Consider the following 20760-nt stretch of genomic DNA (forward strand, 5'->3'; position numbering starts at 1 on the left):
AAAAATTGAAAAATAATTGAATTTTAGATGTTACACTTTAGTAAAAAAGAAAATACATAATGTTTTATGAACATTTAATATCATTTACTTGTAAGTTGATGCTTGAATGATCATTAATATAAATCTCACATTACTTTTAGGAAAAATTAAAATTTGCTTCGTATATCGAAGAAAATTTAATAACTATGACATGAGTGATTCAGGTGTGTCTTTTAAGTGACATATCAAGTTATGATCACTAAGATCATGTGATTCATAGTGAAGATTTGAATCCCGTTCCGGACATAAAAGCAGTTTCTTTTATATGTGTGTTATCGCAATCTACAAATTCTCATTAAATAACTTAAAATAAGAAAGTAATTAATTACATTTTATTTTATAACCATCGCTGAGCAGCCGACCCAATTTAGGGTTTACGACTATCAATGTTCAACTCCATAGCCTTGTAATTTTTAGCCCAATCCAGAAGACAAGGGAACTCTTGGATTAAGTTTTGGGAGAAATTTTTGCTTTCGTGGAGATTTTTTGATGCAATTACTAACCCGCATAGTGCTAACTCACATTTGCGTTACATGGTGAAGAAAACCACGGAAACCCCCTACGGTTAGCGTGACCGCAAGGAGGCTCTAACCCATGATCCGTCTACCACTGAGGATATTCTATGTCAGCACTGTGGTCAGTGCGAGCCGGGTGAGGAATTCGAATCAATCAGCCGTCGCTGGGATTCGAAACCAGTTCACTTCATTGGAATTTGACTGCTTAATCTTCTAAACTACTTCGGCTCAATTAATCACATTGTACTTTATTTATTTTAATAAGCATGCTTTTTTCATTTTCTGTTCTAAGTTCAAAATTTTTTATATGCATCTCATTTTTAAATTAAGCCAGTCATTCATTTAAGAGATAAGTAGGTAAGAATGATAATTACATTATTTTAAATAATTCGATTTAATATCATTTATGATTTTACCCCAAAAAATGTTTTTATCATTATTTTTTTTATTAAAGTACCTTATCAAATGTATACCTTTTATCTTCAAACATAAATTTGTTTACAATAGAGATAAGTTGTCTAATTGAACCATAACATTGGCTATTGGCTTATTGGCAATTTTCTTAATATTGGTAACTTGGAACATTATTCATTTGTATTTCCAAACTTAAATTATCTTCAGCTGTGATAAGTTGTCAAATCGAACCATAATATCGGTATCTTGAAACGCAATTCAATTGAATCTTCAAATATAAATTAATCAAAAGCAATGATAAATATCGAAATTGAATTATAATTTTGTTTCAATTGATACATAGTATTGTATGACAGTATGATAACTAGTTCACCTTAGCACCATAATTAAGTTGCAGCGAATTTGAACAATATTAAGGTTTAACAAGTTCCAAATTTTTAACAGTGATGTTTTTTCACTTTTACAAACGATGTTTGCATCATTCATTTTACATTAGCTTTACTTGCTTTGTTTTAATTTCATCCGCTAAAATATTTTTCCAACTACACCAACTCAATACATTTCTCGAAATTAATAAAAAAAATTATGCTTAATGCGAAGTTTTAGATTAAAACCTGATCGCATGAGCGAGAAGTTCAACTTATCATTTTTTCGGATTGAAATTAAAAATATTAAAAATTTCACACAAATACGTTTATTAATAGTTTAATTTTGGAATTATTCCACACATACTTTCATATTCTTTTATCCTTAAAAGGTGTTCTCCAAGTCTTTTGAAAGAAAAAAAATCGAAAAAAATTTTTTTTAATTTTAAACACATGTCTAGTATTTAAACATGTTTTATTCATATATTAGCGTTACCAAATGAAACAGACTGCCTGAATACATTACATTATTTGACTACCAGTGCGACTTTTTTTTTTCTAGTACCAATCTCAGTTTCAAATAAAGAGGGTCAAAGTTTTTTTAATATCAAATCCTTTTTTATGACTCAAAAGGAAAAACTAATAATGTGAAGACAGTACATTTTTATATATCTCAACAAATAAAAAAAAAATCGCATTCTCGTACGCTATATTTGCCCTTTCTATAGCGTGAATGACGTTGTGGTAGTGAATGGGTTTATTGATTGCAGAAAAAAGAGGGGGGTAGTCAAAACGGAATTCAGTCGATGTGCGCCTACGACGCTCGGCGAAGGCGAGTCCACTTATACCAAAAGGGAAGCGAATGCTTAAAAGAAGAGACCCCAATTAAAGTTACAAAAATTATGTTTATAAGATGCATGCAACATAAACAATCTCGCTTTTCCTCGATATGCGAAGTGCATTCAAGAGATGGAAGTAAAAAGGGGTTTTCAAAAAATGAACAACGAAGAAATAATGATATAATTTAGAGAGATATTTTTTTACGCTGAGATATTTTTAAAATTATTTTTTTAACTTTCAATTTTTTTTAAAAACAAGGACTAACAATAAATTTCAAATTTTACAGATTTTAATAGCAACATAATTTCGTCAATCCGATACAAGAATTATGTTTATAAGATGCATGCCACATAAATAATCTGGTGTTTCCTCGATATGTGAAGTGCATTCAAGAGATGGAAATAAAAAGGGGTTTTCAAAAAATGAACAACGAAGAAATAATGATATAATTTAGAGAGATATTTTTTTACGCTGAGATATTTTAAAATTATTTTTTTAACTTTCAATTTTCTTTTAAAACAAGGACTAACAATAAATTTCAAATTTTATAGATTTTAATAGCAACATAATTTCGTCAATCCGATACAAGAATTATGTTTATAAGATGCATGCCACATAAATAATCTGGTGTTTCCTCGATATGTGAAGTGCATTCAAGAGATGGAAATAAAAAGGGGTTTTCAAGAAATGAACAACGAAGAAATAATGATATAATTTAGAGAGATATTTTTTTACGCTGAGATATTTTAAAATTATTTTTTTAACTTTCAATTTTCTTTTAAAACAAGGACTAACAATAAATTTCAAATTTTATAGATTTTAATAGCAACATAATTTCGTCAATCCGATACAAGAATTATGTTTATAAGATGCATGCCACATAAATAATCTGGTGTTTCCTCGATATGTGAAGTGCATTCAAGAGATGGAAATAAAAAGGGGTTTTCAAGAAATGAACAACGAAGAAATAATGATATAATTTAGAGAGATATTTTTTTACGCTGAGATATTTTAAAATTATTTTTTTAACTTTCAATTTTCTTTTAAAACAAGGACTAACAATAAATTTCAAATTTTACAGATTTTAATAGCAACATAATTTCGTCAATCCGATACAAGAATTATGTTTATAAGATGCATGCCACATAAATAATCTGGTGTTTCCTCGATATGTGAAGTGCATTCAAGAGATGGAAATAAAAAGGGGTTTTCAAAAAATGAGTCCCGCAGTGGACTGATCGTTAAGACACGGTTCCCAGGAGATCACCGAAGTCAAGCATCACTGGCTGCGGTCAGTGTGCGGGTGGGTGACCACTTGGATCAGCCTGCGTAGGGACCGAGGGTGTGCGATACTGGTCCTCGTTAAACTGTTCTACCGTAAAGTGCTCGACTTCGCGCGCAGGTCGTCGGGCTGCCGAAGCGGGGGAGCCATCCCCTCCGCAGAGGATCAAAATTGTGATGGAATGTCTTCGGATCATCCTCAGGGATGTTTCCCAGACCGTCGCCAATAGCCCATTGTGCAGCTCTAGTGCGACGTAAATGAGCAACAACAACAACAACAATCAAAAAATGAACAACGAAGAAATAATGATATAATTTAGAGAGATATTTTTTTACGATTCAAATTTTTTTTAGAACAAGGACTAACAATAAATTTTAAATTTTACAGATTTCAATAGCAACATAATTTCGTCAATCCGATACAAGAATTATTTTTATAAGATGCATGCTACATAAACAATCTGGCTTTTCCTCGATATGCGAAGTGCATTCAAGAGATTTAAATAAAAAAGGGGTTTTCAAAAAAGGAACAACAAAGAAATAATGATATAATTTAGAGAGATATTTTTTTACGCAGAGATATTCTTGAAATTATTTTTTTTAACTTTCAAATTTTTTTTAAAATAAGGACTAACAATAAATTTAAAATTTTATAGATTTTAATAGCAACATAATTTTGTCAAGCCGATACAAAAATTATGTTTATAGGATGCATGCAACATAAACAGACTTCATTCATTCGACGTGCAACAACATTCATTCGTCGAAACAACATTCGACGTGCATTCAAGATTATATGGAAGAGAAATAAAAAGAGATATTTAGAATGAACAACTAAACAGTAATGATAAAATTTATATAAATGATTTTTTTTACGCTGAAATATTAAAAATTATTTTTTAGCACTCAGAATATTTTTTAAAAAACAAAAACTATTAATAAATTTCGCAAATTTTACAGACTTTATTAGCAACATCAATTCGTTGCAAAAAGTTTTGTTTATAGGAGGCATGCAACATAAACAGTCTTGTTTTCCCTCACAATGCAAAGTGCATCAAAGATCATTCAGAATATTTATGATGTAAATGAAAAGAACTATCAAAAAAATAAGAGTCTCTCTACTCTACTTAACCATCTTGTTTGAGGATATTCCTCTCTTTCTTTTTTGCACTAGGCTAAAAAGTGCAAAGGGTCACAAATTGATATTTAGGCAATAAATAAATAGAAGCATTTTCAAAATATGAAGAATGTAGATGAAGTTGAAGAAAGGAATACATCTTGTTTGACTTCATTTTAAAACTTGTACGCTGAGAAGAAAATACTGCCCAAACTACCAGAATATGGTAAAATTTGTTGTCTTTGGGGCTTTATGGAAACTCCAAAAAGCTCGGTAATTTTTGCCAAAGCACCTTGTCAATGATTTGGTAAAATTAACAATAAAATATGGTTTCATAAGGTGTGATAAAATTTGGCAATTTTATCAAGATACCATAGAGCATTGCATAAAAGCTATTTAGTAAATTTGTTGATAAATTTACCTTTAAGTTTAATATTTTTTTACCTTTTTTTAAGTTAGAAACTTAAAATAACTCATGAAAGATTAGTTCTACAATAAAATAAAATTAGAACTTGTTTTATCTTTCAGGAAGATTTTCTTCCAGCTGTCTATTTTACTTCATAACTGTTATTAAACATCTGACCCAATTTTGAATTTACGACTCCGCAGCCTTATAATTTTAAACCCAATCCAGAAAACAATAAAACTCCTCGATCAAGTCTAAAGAGAAATTTGCCTTCGTGGAGGACTTTTCGAGGGAACTAGCCCACTTTTGCGTTAAATGGATAGGAAAACCACCCATGGTTAGCCTGGCGGCAAAGGGACTCTTACCCATGATCTGCCTAGCATTGAGGATAATTTACGTCATCACTGTGGTCGGTGCGATCCGAATGTGGAATTCGTATCAACCAGTCTTCACTGGGATTCCAACCGGGTAACCTCATTACCACATTAGAAGGTGAGCGCTTTACCCCCTGCGCCACCACAACTCTCCATCAAATTATTATACAGGTTTTTATTGTATTCTTTGTCTTTTGATAAACTAATTTTAATGTCGACTTGCACCTCAATTTATTCTAGTATAAGTCATGTTTGCTTTACTCATGTGCAGAGGTTTCATTGAATTTCGCAAATGGAATATGTACAATATATAATGTACAATGTAAGTGTATGTACAATGTATGTGTATGTACAATGGAATGTGCAGAGAAAACACTGTAGGTTTCATTGAATTTCGCAAATGGAATATGTGCAATATATAATGTACAATATATAATGTACAATGTTAGTGTATGTACAATGTATGTGTATGTACAATGGAATGTGCAGAGAAAACACTGTAGGTTTCATTGAATTTCGCAAATGGAATATGTACAATATATAATGTACAATGTAAATGTATGTACAATGTATGTGTATGTACAATGGAATGTATATGTACAATGGAATATGTATTCACCAAAATTTTAAATTTTCCTTTTATTGCAAAAAATCAAAATTTCATCACGCAAGGAATTCATCTTTTTGAACCCTCATTAAGTGTTTTTCTTAAAAGTAAATTACTTACTCATATTTTAACATCAGTACAAACAAATAATTACTGTTTCATATATTTTTTTTGAAATCTTATCCAGTTTGCAGCTAAGTTGATAAAATTACAGTACTCTATAGTTAAGATATTTCTAATAAAAAAAACTTAATTCTGGTCAATAAAACCTAAATATACGGTTTTTTCAGCCATTCATTTTGTGATTTTTCTTTTCATTTGGTTACAGTTTACCGGAAATTTTGATTTTCAAAATTATTGTTCTAATTAACACCAATTCAGCAAAACATACAAAACTGAAAAGTAGGCTTAATCGAAAGAATGTTTTTTATGCCATGCATCATGATAAAATTACCAAATTTTAACACATTTATCAAATATTATCACATGTTATAAAACCATATTTTATTGCTAATTTTACCAAAATTATTACCATAGTACTTTGGTAAAAATTGCTGATTTTTTGGTGTTCCCATTGAGCTAAATACACAGTAAATTTTACCATTTTTGGTAGTTTTGAACGCATTTTTTTTCCTCTGCGTATGAATAAACGTTCCTGCTTTCATTAAATAGTTAATATACAAAGGTACTTAATTACATTTAAATTTACAACTATAAGATTTATAATATTAAAATTTTATTACAACATTTAAATATAAATATTGAATTCGAAATTATTTTTAAAAAAAAGCGAAAATTATATTAAGACAATTTTACATCTATATTCATAGGCATTCATTTTAGTTAATGTTAAGTAACGAAGATTTTAGTTAAATTCCTTTGTTAAAACTGTTATGTTCGACCAAATTACAAAATGCTGTATTTAAAAGTTCTTGAAATATCGATAGAGATTTGGAAAGTTAAAAATTCATTTAAAAAAATACCAAGATTTTAATTAAACTGACTCGTTGGAATTATAACTTTTATCCAAGTTAAGAAACATTTTGCACTTTTACTGAATGTATGAGCTCAAAATTTTATTTTTCTTGTTATATTTTATGAAACCATGGTGACCAAACATTTAGTAACTTCAGAACTAGACACGTAAAATAAAAAGTGGTTTGAAGTGCAATCTTGGATAATTTGAACTATTTTTACAAAATAATCAATAAATCAGCGGCAGATTTGAATTGTAAAAATTGAAACAGAATCATATTCGTAGTCCTAATTTTACTATCGATGTAAAGGTTTTTAAGCTTCTAAATCAATAATTCATCAGAACACTTGAAATAAAAACAACCTTTAGTTAAAATACATTCACTTTTAAAACTTGTTACTGAAGTATTTTAAAAAAATACATTAAGATAAAACCTACGGTTTAAATCAACTCCTAATTTAAAATTCAAGTTTCCACACGGAGATAAAAAATCAGATAAAATTACCATACTGTATGGTAGTGACATTTCTGATTAAAAAATAACAATTCTGGTGCTAAAAACCAAATTATACGGTATTTTAATAATTCATTGAATAATTCTTCTGTTCATATGGTAAAGGTTTACTAGAAAATCTGGTTCTCAAAATTTTAGTTTTTTTTTACCACACATTTAAGTAAAAAATACAAAATTATAAAGTAAATTTAACCGATACAAAGGTTTATATGCTAAGGTATCATGATAAAATTACCAAATTTTACTACATTTGCTAAATTTTATCATAAATTTACCATATTTTATTATAAATTTTACCATAATCATTGCCAAAAGGCTTCGGTAAAAATTGTCCAACTTTATGGTATTCCCAAAGTTTTGACCAAACTTTCTTTCGATTCAGAGGGTACTACATTATGAAGTAATTAAGAAAAAAATATAATGCAAATAACTGAAAATTTGTGAAATTTAAAATAACTCAATATAGCTGATTAAAATTAGAAGAAAAAAAACACATGAAATAGTTAAACCAAAACATGTTTTTTTTTAATTTAAAACTAAGGATGCACTGGATATCAGGTAATTATACAGAACCTGGATTTTAATTATAAGGTTAATACCCGGATATGGAAAAATATTTTTCATTACCCTGTACCGAGTACACGGATTTTTTTTTTTATAAACTTGGTGAGTATATATTTCCAGGCATCCAATTTCAGGTAACAGTCATCTATATTCAGCATAACTCAGAATTTTAGATTTCAGATTTTCCCCCTATTCAGATTTATAGTAACCTCAAAAATTATTCATTAAAATAATTGTGATTTTGAAATTCCATATATACTGTAAGAAGATCCGACACTTTTGGCGCCAGTACTTCTTATAGTAAATCCTATTTTTACCAGAATATGTTAAGGGGAAAAAAATCTGATGTACTGTAATTTTTACAGTAACTATTACAGTAAAAAGCCACTGAATCACTCTAATTAAATGAATATTACTGGGAAAATTATGTTATAATATTTTACGGCAAAAATGGATTTTGCGGATGCGATTTCATGGATGGATTTTAAGGATGGATTTACGTATGTTAACTGCATTAAATCATTTTATAATGTATAATTTTTATCCTCTACCTTACTGCTAAGCGTAGTTCAAATTTATCTTTTCTATCCGTGATCCCCTACACTGTAAAAATTTGTGATCACTGTAAAATTTTGGTGCATGGCAGCAACCATTTTTAGTCTTGAGGGAAACTAAACTTTTTTACAGTGCAGGTAGTTACATTTTTTATTTACTTTTTCATTTTTGTAGTTTTAATTATTTATTCATTTTTTGTTTGTTTAATTACAGACAATACATATTACGAGCAAATTTTAGTAATATATTCGCATAATTCTTGCTATTTTACAATTGCTATTTTAAATTAACAATTACTTTTAAACAATTGTTATTTTTTAATCTTTTGCACAATAATTATAGATCTGTACTTAAAAATGTATTTAGTTTACCTAAAAATGATAGCAACTTTACGCCACAATTTTTCACAGTGTATGTTTGCTTTACAAATTAGTTTTATTTTAAGAATTAGTGAATCTTATAAATAACTATCCTGTCGCTTATGTGCATCACATCCTACTGTGATTATAAGTTCTAGTGTAACTGAATAACAAAAATAATGACATCTAATTTGCATCAAGTAATATAAAAGAACATCATTGATTCTATGGGAAGTGAAACACCTAAATCCAAAAGTTATGTATGACGTTTAACCACATCACTTTGGTGTAAAGTAATCATTTTCATTTTTAGTATTGAGATGCACTAAATTTTTTTAACAGTGTATACACGTCAGTGATCACAAATTAAAATTTAGGCAAGAAAAGAACAAAGCCGGTTATAGAAATCTGTCGAGTCAATAGTGAGATAGATTGAGAGAATACATCATAGCCAGTTTAATTTAACTATAACTTAAAGTTGTTTCTTATAATTGCCTTAAAGTTCCTCTCCATGTATTCCATTTTTCGTCTCACCTTTCTCAAAATGATTCAAAAGATTTCAGTAACATTTTTTGTCTTTTGTTTATCTGGCTTTAAATACTAATGCGTATTTTTTAAAATTTTTTTGATATTGTTTCTAGAAGCTTAAATTACGTACGCTTTTTTAAATAAACTATTTGTGAAAAATTTTTGGTACAACGTAATACAACGTAATATTTAGAAATTAATTATTTTAATTATTTTTATCACTTTTAACGCTTCAACGCAACATAAAAAAAGACATTCTTGATTTACAACGTTTTTTATTTCTGGACTGCATTATGTCATAAATTTTATAAATTTATGTCATTCTAGTCATTCATTCATAATAATATTTTACTCTAGAATTTATGAAACACATTCCTAAAACAAAATTAATTGTTTTTTATTGTAAGATAGATTTCGTATAACACGAACAGTTTTAATTGCATGAATATATGATTGTTTTAAATATTTAATTAAGATAAGGCATGGAGGGAGGAAATTACAGGATTAACGCTTGATTTTTGACAACTATAAGAGACTATATAACTTATATGATATATATAACTTGCATGTATATAACATATTTCAATTATATGAGAAAGAATATTGATTAAAACGAAAAGTAATTACTGACTTAAGATATTAGCAACTGATAAACTATTTTTGGGTAATTATTTAATTGTAAAAAAAAAAGATTTTTTTTGTTTGAAAATCTATATTTTACTGAGTTTATAAAATTACAATTTCAAAAAAATTATATACGTAAAAAAACTGAAATGGTTTCTAATATTTAATTCGAGTAATCAACTCATTTTAAAATAAAATTGTCTACTAGCTATTTACATCAGATATCGAATGCATTTAATACTGTTTTTTTCTACCAAAAGTAATTTAAAAACTCATAGCATTATCAAGTATATATTGGGCCTTAAGTTTTTTGGACTAATTTACTTCGTATTTGCTATCATATTATTTTTTTTTAATTCATTTTTATTTGTTTCTATCATTTTATTTTTATATTGTGCAAAATCACGAAATTTTATATATTGTTAAATACATGAATAAATTCATTATTTTGATTATGCCTCACATAATTTTTTTAAATATTTATAAGTAAATGAGATAAAAGTCGTAACTATAAATAAACTTAAACTCTCTCTCTCTCTCTTAAATTTCATAAATGATTTTAAATTAAAAATATATTGTTCAAGAATAAAATTAACATTTAATTAGGGGAAAAAATTATGTATGTGTTTTACTATTTATAAAAGTATCCATAGAAACATCATAAGTTTTGCTTTTCTATCATAAATTATTTTGAAGTATTCATTACATTTATATTTAGTTAAATACCCGTTTTATGTGCTCAGATAATAATTTAGCTTGTTTTATTTTCGAATTTCACTCGAAAGTAATTTTTCAAAATGTAAAGAAAAAAGCGTTACTTACTTATCTATAAAATTTGGTTTCAAATTTAAAATTCAACTAATTGATTAATGTTTGTTATTTTTTGTAAAATTTTATCTAAATATTTTTTTGCTAAACTTATAAACATTAGATTAGTTAATCTGATATGGTCACTTGCTGACAAATTTTACATGGAAGTTTTTTTTTCAGTTGTTTCAAAAAACAATTTGTTTCAAACAGCAACTTATTTTTTGTAAAACGCTTTTATACATGGCTCAAAAACGCCTTCTGTTATTAATGAATTCTTACTTAATTGAATCTATTTCCTAAAAGTTTTTCTACAAATAATTATTTTGTTATTTTACTTTAGACTGTACTTTTCTTATTAACGAAAATATCTTAAGTATTAAAAGTGTGTCAAAGTTTTTTTAAGATATAACAAACTTTCAAGTAGCTATTTATGGCCATTTACTGTTCACAATCGAAACTTTTATTGGAAGATCGTAAATGTCGTAATTACAGTTATTTATAATCATAATTAATTGCTCACTACAATAGCTATGTTTTTCTTTCGTTTTAATTTGGAATTCCAAATTATTCCTAAAGCATGACCAAGAGTTTTCTTCTGTTTTTCGTCATAATTAATTTTTAAATTCATAACCATGTGATTCAAATTATGCTAAAATTCCCTTCATGTAATTCTCAATTGACTCAATTTCTTGCCTTTTTAAAGCAAGATTAAAGATTTTAATAACATTTTCCATCAATTTGAAATAGTTTTAATAACATACACATTTTAATAACATTTAATAACAACAACAGGATTTATTGTGTGTGTCATGTTCTATACTTATCCAAATCATTCTGTAAAAGCAATTTTAAAAAAAATTCAATTTTTCTGCTAAGAAAATAATAGTTTAGTTATATATAAATCAAGCCATACACACGGAGAATTTCTCAATACATATAATATCGGTTTACCGGAAATTTTGGTTTTCAAAATTATAGTTCTTATTACCACGAATTCAGTAAAAAATATATGACTAAAAGGAAACTTAACTAAATAAATGGATTTTATGCCTTGCTCAGGTATTATTATGAAATTATTAAATTTTACTACCCATTTACCAAATTTATTATTTATTATGAAACCATATTTCGTTACTAATTTAACCAAACTAATTTCCAAACCATTTTCAGAATTCATTTAAAAATAGTTCATTTAAGAAAAGTTGAGGAGTGGTCCCGAAAGGCAAGCGCTTAATTACTCATTAGAAAAGGCTTTTTTGCACTTAAATATAAGTTTGCGTAGTTTTTAAGCTTCATTATTTTTGAAAAGAATACAAAAATATTCAAATTGTTCCACAAAGATTGACTTTAAAATATAAATGTATTTAAAAGCTTTGTCAGAAATGGAAACGAAGTATTGAATTCAGTATACTTTATTGTTGCTTCTGCATTGAGGAAAAAAGTATGGTTAAAATTACCAGATTAAGGTAAATTTATTGTACCTGTCTCTATAGGAAAGCCAGAAAACCTCGGTAAATCTTATCAAAGCACTTTAGTAATGATTTTGGTAAAATTGACAATAAAATTTGAATTTATGAAGTGTGATAAAATTTGGTAAATATGAAAAATTTGATAATTTTATTATGATTTCTTAAAGCCTGGCATAAAAACTATTTATTTGGTTGAATTTACTATTCGATTTTGTATTACTTACTAAATTTACCGTAATAAATAAACTTCTGAAAATCCGAATTTCCAATAATCCTTTACCACATGAACGGAAAAATTAGCAAATGAAAGATTTAAATATCGTATATATTAGTTTTTAATCTTAAAATTATCTTTTTTTTCTTTTTCCAGTATGTCATTACTATATAGTACGGTAATATTATCGGAATTATTTTCTCCGCATATTTCTAATCGGTTAGTATACTTTGTTATATCTAAGTGAGGAGAAACAGAAACGCTATATAAATTTGACAAATAATTTCTAAATAAGGCTAGTGTACATCAAAACCTGTTTGATTGCTGGAGGAAACAGAAAGGTTGAAAGACGATTATTAAAAATATCTTCAAGAACACGCAATGAAACAAGTTTTGATATTCTGTTCAACAGTTTTCTTTAATAATGATTTAATAGATTTTGAAAGCATTTTTGCTTCTTCTTGCCTAAATATTAGTTTGCGATTTTAATTTTTATCACTTTTTTTCTTTCATCAAAATTCTAAAAATATATACCTAATGAAAGTAGTTTTTGTCCGACACTTTTAGCATGAAGGCTCTGTAACAGAACTTGAGTGAGGGATAGTTGTTATTTTGTTCTCAATTTTCTAGCGCAAAATAAATCTATTTTTTATAAGAGAATAAACTTAATTTTCTGATTCAAAGTATTCTTCATAAATTTTTGACAAATTATTATCCTGTAAGCATTTTTCGAATCTAATCTGAAGAGAAATTCTAAATATTATTTGATTAAGTTCAATGAACTCATAAGTCCCCCATACACACTTCTCAACATTATTTTTACAATATGAACTCAATTAAAACCCCTTGTTCGAGCAATATCAATCATGTTTCCAGAAAAGTTACAAACTATGCATTATTTCAAAAGAAATATTCGTGATAATCAAAATGGAAATTCAATCTTCAGTGGTTCCATATTAAGCTAGTCAAATACTCATATATGCCTTGTCACTGAGTTCTGTCCATGAAATTAACACGACACGCAGCTTGTAGCTTTATTAGAGGTTTTTTAAAGACTAGTGGAAGTCAATCACGAGGGTCATTCTAAGAAAGAAATTAACAATGAAATCTTTGCGTGTGAGATATGCGGGTGATTGCCCTGATATCATGGAAAGCAAGAATGCTGTTACCAAAAAAACAGATCAATTTAGTCTTTGTGGATCCTAACTTTGCCATTCGAATATTTTCTTGCTTAGTTATCGTCTGAGATCAAGAGAACAAGTTGCTGTCAGTTTCAGCTGTAAGTTTCTCCATTTATCTTGCTTTTAAAAAAATATGTAAATAAATTTATTATACCTTGCTATTATTTTGTTTTAAAAAAAATATTATTTTGTCAATGCATACAACTCATTTGCTTCAAATATTGAATATTCAGTCCATAATGAATCTGCTTTGCTTTGAATCGTAGGTCTTCCTTTCTTTAAAAAGAATTTTTATGAATGTTGCAAGCTATTTATGTTATTTAAATCATTTAACGTTTTATTATTAATATGTTGTTATTATGAATAATGTTGTAATGTTAATCATGAAAAAATAACATTATATTTTCAATTAAAAAACTCGAATTTGAAAAAATTTGACAATTCGAATTTTTATTTTACCCATTGATTCATTAATATCCCTATGCAAAGTCTCAGAAATTCGAAGCACAATTAACAATAATCTCTTTGTTTAAGTTTTGTACATTTTAAAAATTTACTACATTTTAAGTTTTACTATATTTTCAAAAGATTTAGTTCAACGTTGAACATAACAACGGTACTTTGAACCATAATATTGTGCAAATACGCAACCACTATAAGAGGATGTTAAATTGAACCATATTTCGTTCAAATTTATCATAGTATCCGGCAATCAGAAATACGGTATTATAGTTCAATTTAGCCTCATACTAAGAATGCAGAACATTTACATAATATTATAATTCAACAAGCGTCTAAATTTTCTGCAATGTATAGATTACTTAAGATTTCATTTTTAAAGTGACATTATGTACATACTTACGTGATGAAAGTATAAGATATAGATAATTTATTTTTGAATTTTTACATTATTTTACTTTTTTGTATTAAAAATTTTTTTTATTTTAAATCGACTTATTTTAAAAACTTATACTGATTCTCTCTAAAACTTTGTCCCGAAATAAAATATTTCCAAAAAACATTTTGACTTCAGATTTAGTAAGCAAACATTGATGCAATTATCAATCTGTTAAAAAAATTACAACACTACACAACACGACAAATTTTAGTATAGAAAATTAACTATAATTAAGATGTGTTTTATGTTTATAAAATAAATAAAATGAACTTTGTAGAAGTATTAATTAATATAATGCTGTATAAAAACAGATTAATTTGCCATTTTATATTTAATTTTGGAATTATAATGAAATGCATTTTCCCTAAAAATATTTATAAGCTTGTCAAATTTGTGACAACTAAGCACGATTTTTTAACGAAAAACCATTTTATGTTTTCTTCACAATATATTTAATATACTTAATTTCTTATAAACTTTAAAATATTAACAAATGCGATGAACCATAAATTCAAAACATTGTACTATAACATACAGAATAATTAACTCATTACTTTTTCATTGTTAATAAAGAATTCCAACAATTATCGAGTTTTAAAAGTAATTTTATGTATCTTCTCTAATCTTATAAGTAAGTACAATATTAAACCATAAAATCGGTATCAAACCATAAAATCAATCATAAAGTAGTTTATTTATATTCGATTGCTCGATTCGGTTTACTTCGATTTGTAAATCGTATTAGATCTCCAAATTTATTTAAACTTTCTTTGTAAAATCAATTTTCTTTCTTAAACTTGTGATGTTTAATGAAAATTTCTGCCTTTTATCATTTTCTCAGAGCAAACTAAAACTTCAAATTTTGAAAAGAATAATATTATTTACATCTATTTTCAGAATTTTTGTAAGAAGCTAAGTTTAAAAGTAAAGCTATTAGAAGTCATAAATTAATACTTAAGCAAGGAATAAACAAATCATGATCGTATAAAATCGTACTATCGTAATCGAAATCTAATAACACTATTAAGGAATGCGGTATTACAAAATCAAAACCAGATTCTTTGCTGGAGTTTCTAATAATTTCTCTTCATCTTCTTTAAGTTTCCTTTAGCAATCAAACATATTGCGATGTTTTCAACCTTCCTTCATCATTACTGATTAGCTAGATTTTAATCATGTTTTAGTTTTTATCCTGGATTAAAAAATTATTGACTATTTTTATTTTACTCTTGACTCGCATTCTAAAAATATATATGAACGTTAAATACTGAAAACACCCTGTACAGAAAGTTGAGGCTGTTTATAAAACAATTTTTTTCATCAAAAATCACCTGGTTAATTAAAAAAAAATTCTCAAATATTTAATTTTTCTTACTTATAGATAAAAATAACATATTCTTAAATCTAAAAATGTAATACTTTTAAATATACGCTTAATATGTTTTATCATTATATATTTCCTTTAGTAAACATGCTTTTAAAATAATGTCATTTAGCAAAAGGAGTAATAATTCTTTTTAAACAAATAGTAAATTTTTTGTTTAAAAAAATGAATAGTTAAATATATACGTGATCAAATATTAAGTATTGTCTGAAACTGGAGCGTTCATAACGCATTTCGATATAATGATGAAATTCTGCATTGTTTAGGTGAGCTGCTTTACAAAAACATGTTTTGAATAAGAAAGCGTGCTGTACATGTTTTGCAAAGTTTATTCAGCCGTCAAACATATAAAGTATTTTCAGTTTGTTGATACAATCGATCTTGTGTAAACTCGGAGTTAAGATTATAGGTTTCAAGAGCATTGCTTATATGAATGTCCATTGAAGCAATTAATTTTTTAAAGAGATGTTTCCAATTAAATTTTCCAATTAAGAAATAGAGTTTATGATTTATAAATAGCTGCTACGTATTCTTTAAATCATATTGAATAAGCAATACTTCTTTTATACTTTAATACGATTCATATTTTTATCATTAGAATTCTGAGATAATTATTATTAATGTTGCATTCTAATGAAACAGCTTTTTTAATTAACTGACGTTAATCACAATAATTACATTTATAGTATTATTACCCATTGCTAAACTTGTCTGTTGTTTCTTAGTCATCCAGAAACTTTTTTTTAAAAAAAAGATAATTTTTATTTAAATTTGGATGAATTTTGGAAACATCTGTACATTTTTTAAATTGTGAAAATAATTGTAAGATTTAAATTTTTGATCCGGAAATAAAAAAAAGCTTCTGTTCCATTTAAAAGCAAGTCATTTTTAAAGGAAAATGTAGTAACGAATAATTGTAACTGACCTAATTACTTAAAACGAGACACTGAAAACTATTTTTTACTAATTCTTGAATAGTAATAATATTAATAGATTTTTCTAAATCATATCGTTAATTTAGAGAATATAAATACTACTCCTCAAGTCAGACAAGTTTTCCTCCTTAAAATCTTTCAAATACAAAGTAAATTTCATAGAAAAAAAATTTTGCACTAAAAGGTATTTAAATACAAATTGTTTCAAATAAATAAATTTCAAAACATAAATTTATTTATTTAAAATCGTGCTGTTTATTGTTTAGCAATCAATATATAGGGAGAATAAATACTTGTTACCAAAATCTATGTCTACCAAAATTTGTTACCAAAATTTATAGATATTCAAACGCAGCTTTTAATTTTCATAAAATTGTAGGATTCTTTATGCATTAATTGAATATTATAACCCAATCTATTAAAAAAATACTTCGCAATAGTAAAATTATTTTCAAAAGAAAGGAAAACCTACTGCTTTTAAAAAGTTTTTTGAACTGAAACAAAACGTAATAAAAATATCATAAACTGTCAAAATTACTTTTTTCAATATCTGTTTCCAGACTAAATAAAAGTTGGAATTTTTTCCCACATTCGCCCCCAGTTGAATCAATAAACACTTGTATGAACACCTGCCCTTAATATTCTGTAAAACTGTTTCCACAGCAAATGCACTATATCTGCAGATAAGCAGACCATCAGGGGTTACCTCTATTACCCCCTCATCAAATGATGCTGAAAGAAGTTATTCGCCTACCTTACAATCGTTTCTCCCTCTTGTTTTTCTTCTTTTTACCTGTTATGCGGGTAGCGCACTCAAGGTGTTGTCATTCATTGGCCTTTATCATTTCCTCTCTCTAAATATAATTTAATTCAATTCTTTCTATTTCATTCTACATAATTTCAATTTTGTTTGTGTCATTAAACGGACATCATAAGAATTGAAAAATATGTGTGAGTGTATAGAATTAAAGTTTTAATATTATATTCTTTTTTTTTAATTTAATGGATGTTAAATATTTTAAGTTCCAATAAAAAAATAAACAGGTGCTCTTTCCTCATATTTGTTATATTTTATGAAAATCAAAATCTGAAAATCTTCATGAGTGTTATTAAACAACCTAGTTTATTTTTTTATTAAATTAATATAATATTTGATTATACATTAAAAAACATGCATTAAATAATCGATGTAATCGCAAAGTGTGTTTTTATCGATATAAATACTTACTCAACGATTCGCTGAGTCAAATTATTTTTTTTGTGCGGCTTATGTTTATTATTTTATAATAACTGGAAATAAATTCAGCTATAAATCTATTAGAGAAAACTATTTACTTTAAAAGTGCAACATTTTCACTTAAATAATCAAAATCGATAATAGCATATTGATTTTATCGAAAAAACAACAAATAATCAAGTGATTTTAAAAACATACTATGCTAGTTTTTAATGCCAATGATTTCATGCATAATTTTCAATAATCCATTTCTAGAACTCTTAACAATTAAAACAATAAATGTTTTATTTTATTTAAAAAAAATTACTCAATTCAATGGAGCATCCTTTGCACTATTACGTTTCAAATAAATAAACCAGGTTGAATTTAACCATAAAATTATTATTATTATTAATATTAAGACTTTCCAGAGAGTAATTACATCTAGTGACCATAATTGCTTTTTTAATAGTGCTGCAATAACAACAATCACATTAATAAGCAAACAGTGCTCACCTTCGCATATGAACCCTTGACCAATTAGCCCCCATAACATATCTGTGCAGTGATGACAATAGGTGGGTTTGTGGAATGTTTTTTTAGTAAAAAAGTGCCCCTGTTGTAATACTTCTGGGGGCCCTTCCGTTGTGGGGCTGGGATTTTCTGTGGCCCTTGGAGTAGGCTTAGCACCGGTAGAAGCCATATTGTTCCAGCTCCTTATTAAGAAAGCCGCCACAGTTACTCCCCGATTCCTCGCCTTGGATAACCACGGAATTGCATTACTCGATTGAGAAATCTTGTCTCGATGGAGTTCACTGCAGTATCGTCACCTCGCCATTTTTTAAACAAAAAACCACTCTTTTTGAGCGACATTCATCTAACGCTTCTTCTAGAAGAAACGGCCATTTTTGCACGCATATACTCTTTACATCGGTTTCTGTCTCAATTCTCTTTCTCGCCTCTCTTCGTTCCAAACGATCAGCGCAGTTCCCCTCTGCGCCGATCCGAAGGGGAAGAAGAGTTCGACCTTCGAAGCAGCAAGCCCTCGCGCTCTTACTCGTCTGCGCCCTGATCGCCGCCCTACTTCCCCCCTTCTGAAAGGGCACGCACGCAGAGTGAAAGGAAAGAAGGGACCTTCTTTCTCATCTTGTTACAGGTAGCTACAGCGGATATTCAGACAATAGAAATGTTCTTTTTCTTTTAAAAAAAGAAGTTTCGAATTTTTCATCGAGCTGCCGTTCGGATATTCATACATATGTACTACTCTTCATTTTTAGCTTCATGTGAATCATTTTACTCGGCATTTCGACTTCATTTTGGTGTTTTGAGGAAAAAAATTATCGCTGTTATCATAAAAAAAAATTTAAAAAATGAGAAATTAAGAATGCAATATAGTTTCCTGATTTGAAAAGCACTATTGACTGTATTTTACCCCATTAAGGAAATGAATTTACTCCAAAGAGAAAAGGCACGTGCTATTTATGTATTCAAATCTTGAAAGTTATAGACAAAAATTATCTGAGTTTATTATTTTCATAAATTTGTTTACTCTTTACGGAAAAAGAAAGCATGTTAACATACACCCTTAGTGACACCGATAGCACCGCAATTTTTTCAAAGTTCTTAAATCTTTGCGACAACACATGCTATATTTTGATTATTCTTACTTCAAAAAGTTTTAAAGTAATTCTAAACATGGAAACTTTTGGAAAATCTCAAAATAAATGCATCATGTTACTTGATTGTATATTGAGTGCCCATTTAAATCCATATTCTCTTTCTTAACTTTCTAAATATTTCAGCCTCAATAATAAAATAGTTATCTATGTATATTAAAATGGTTAATTCATTTTCTAATGATGCTCTCTACAGCGCCAACTGGGGACAAACAAAGGCGTTAGCGTTCCTATATCTAAAACGATACAAGATATGAAGAAATAATGAAATTACTTTAATCATTGCTTCAATATGAGTAACAACTTGTAAACATTGATAATAAAAACACTTTATTGCTCATTTATTTAGAGTGCGCATTTGTTTATTCGCTTTTATTTTAACACTGTCACGTTGCGAAACAAATTTAGAAAAAAAAGTTACGGATCGTAGAGATTATTTTCAAAATGCAAACCTTAATTGGCAACCGGAAGCTTTTCTTCTTTCTAATATCGTTTCGCCTCATCGCAGTGTGGAAAATAAAGGGCAAAAAAATGTGAGTCCTAACCGTTCTTTCCAAAAATGAGTACAAGATTTACAATTGTAAATTATTTATCTCCTGTCTCGTACTTTTTTCTAGAAGGAGAGCTAACTCAGCAATTTCTTACCAGAAGGTATTTTCTTGTTGCGCATAGTCACTTTACAATACTTAGACACCGCTTTTATAACTATAGTTGCAGCGGTTTGCATTGATTTATTATTTAAAAGCATAAGGCCTAGATATGCTCTTAAATAATCAGTCTATATATTTGAGGTTAATGTAAACTGCCAATAGGGGGAAGTTACATCACGAAATGTTTCAATGTAAAAAAAACTTTTACAAATGCAGCCTCTTGAACACAAAAAAAATTTACTCCTGTTT

General features: G+C 27.6%; 1 protein-coding gene across 4 annotated transcripts in view; it reads right to left on the minus strand.

Moving 5' to 3' along the window:
* LOC107452310 (diacylglycerol kinase theta) overlaps positions 1–19193 on the minus strand; it is a 97883-nt gene extending 78690 nt beyond the window's left edge. The window contains exon 1 of one of the 4 annotated variants that reach the window (XM_087165939.1): positions 18702–19193. In XM_087165939.1, coding sequence (XP_087022065.1) covers positions 18702–18888 — 187 coding nt within the window. In that variant the 5' untranslated portion in view covers positions 18889–19193. The remainder of the gene's footprint in view (positions 1–18701) is intronic. The other 3 variants (XM_087165940.1, XM_087165941.1, XM_087165942.1) reach the window with 3 other exon arrangements.
* Between the last annotated feature and the right edge of the window lie 1567 nt (positions 19194–20760).

The sequence above is a fragment of the Parasteatoda tepidariorum genome, chromosome 6 (genome assembly GCF_982258835.1).
Source record: "Parasteatoda tepidariorum strain Cologne lab strain chromosome 6, Ptep-v5.0, whole genome shotgun sequence".
NCBI classification, from domain to species: domain Eukaryota; kingdom Metazoa; phylum Arthropoda; class Arachnida; order Araneae; family Theridiidae; genus Parasteatoda; species Parasteatoda tepidariorum.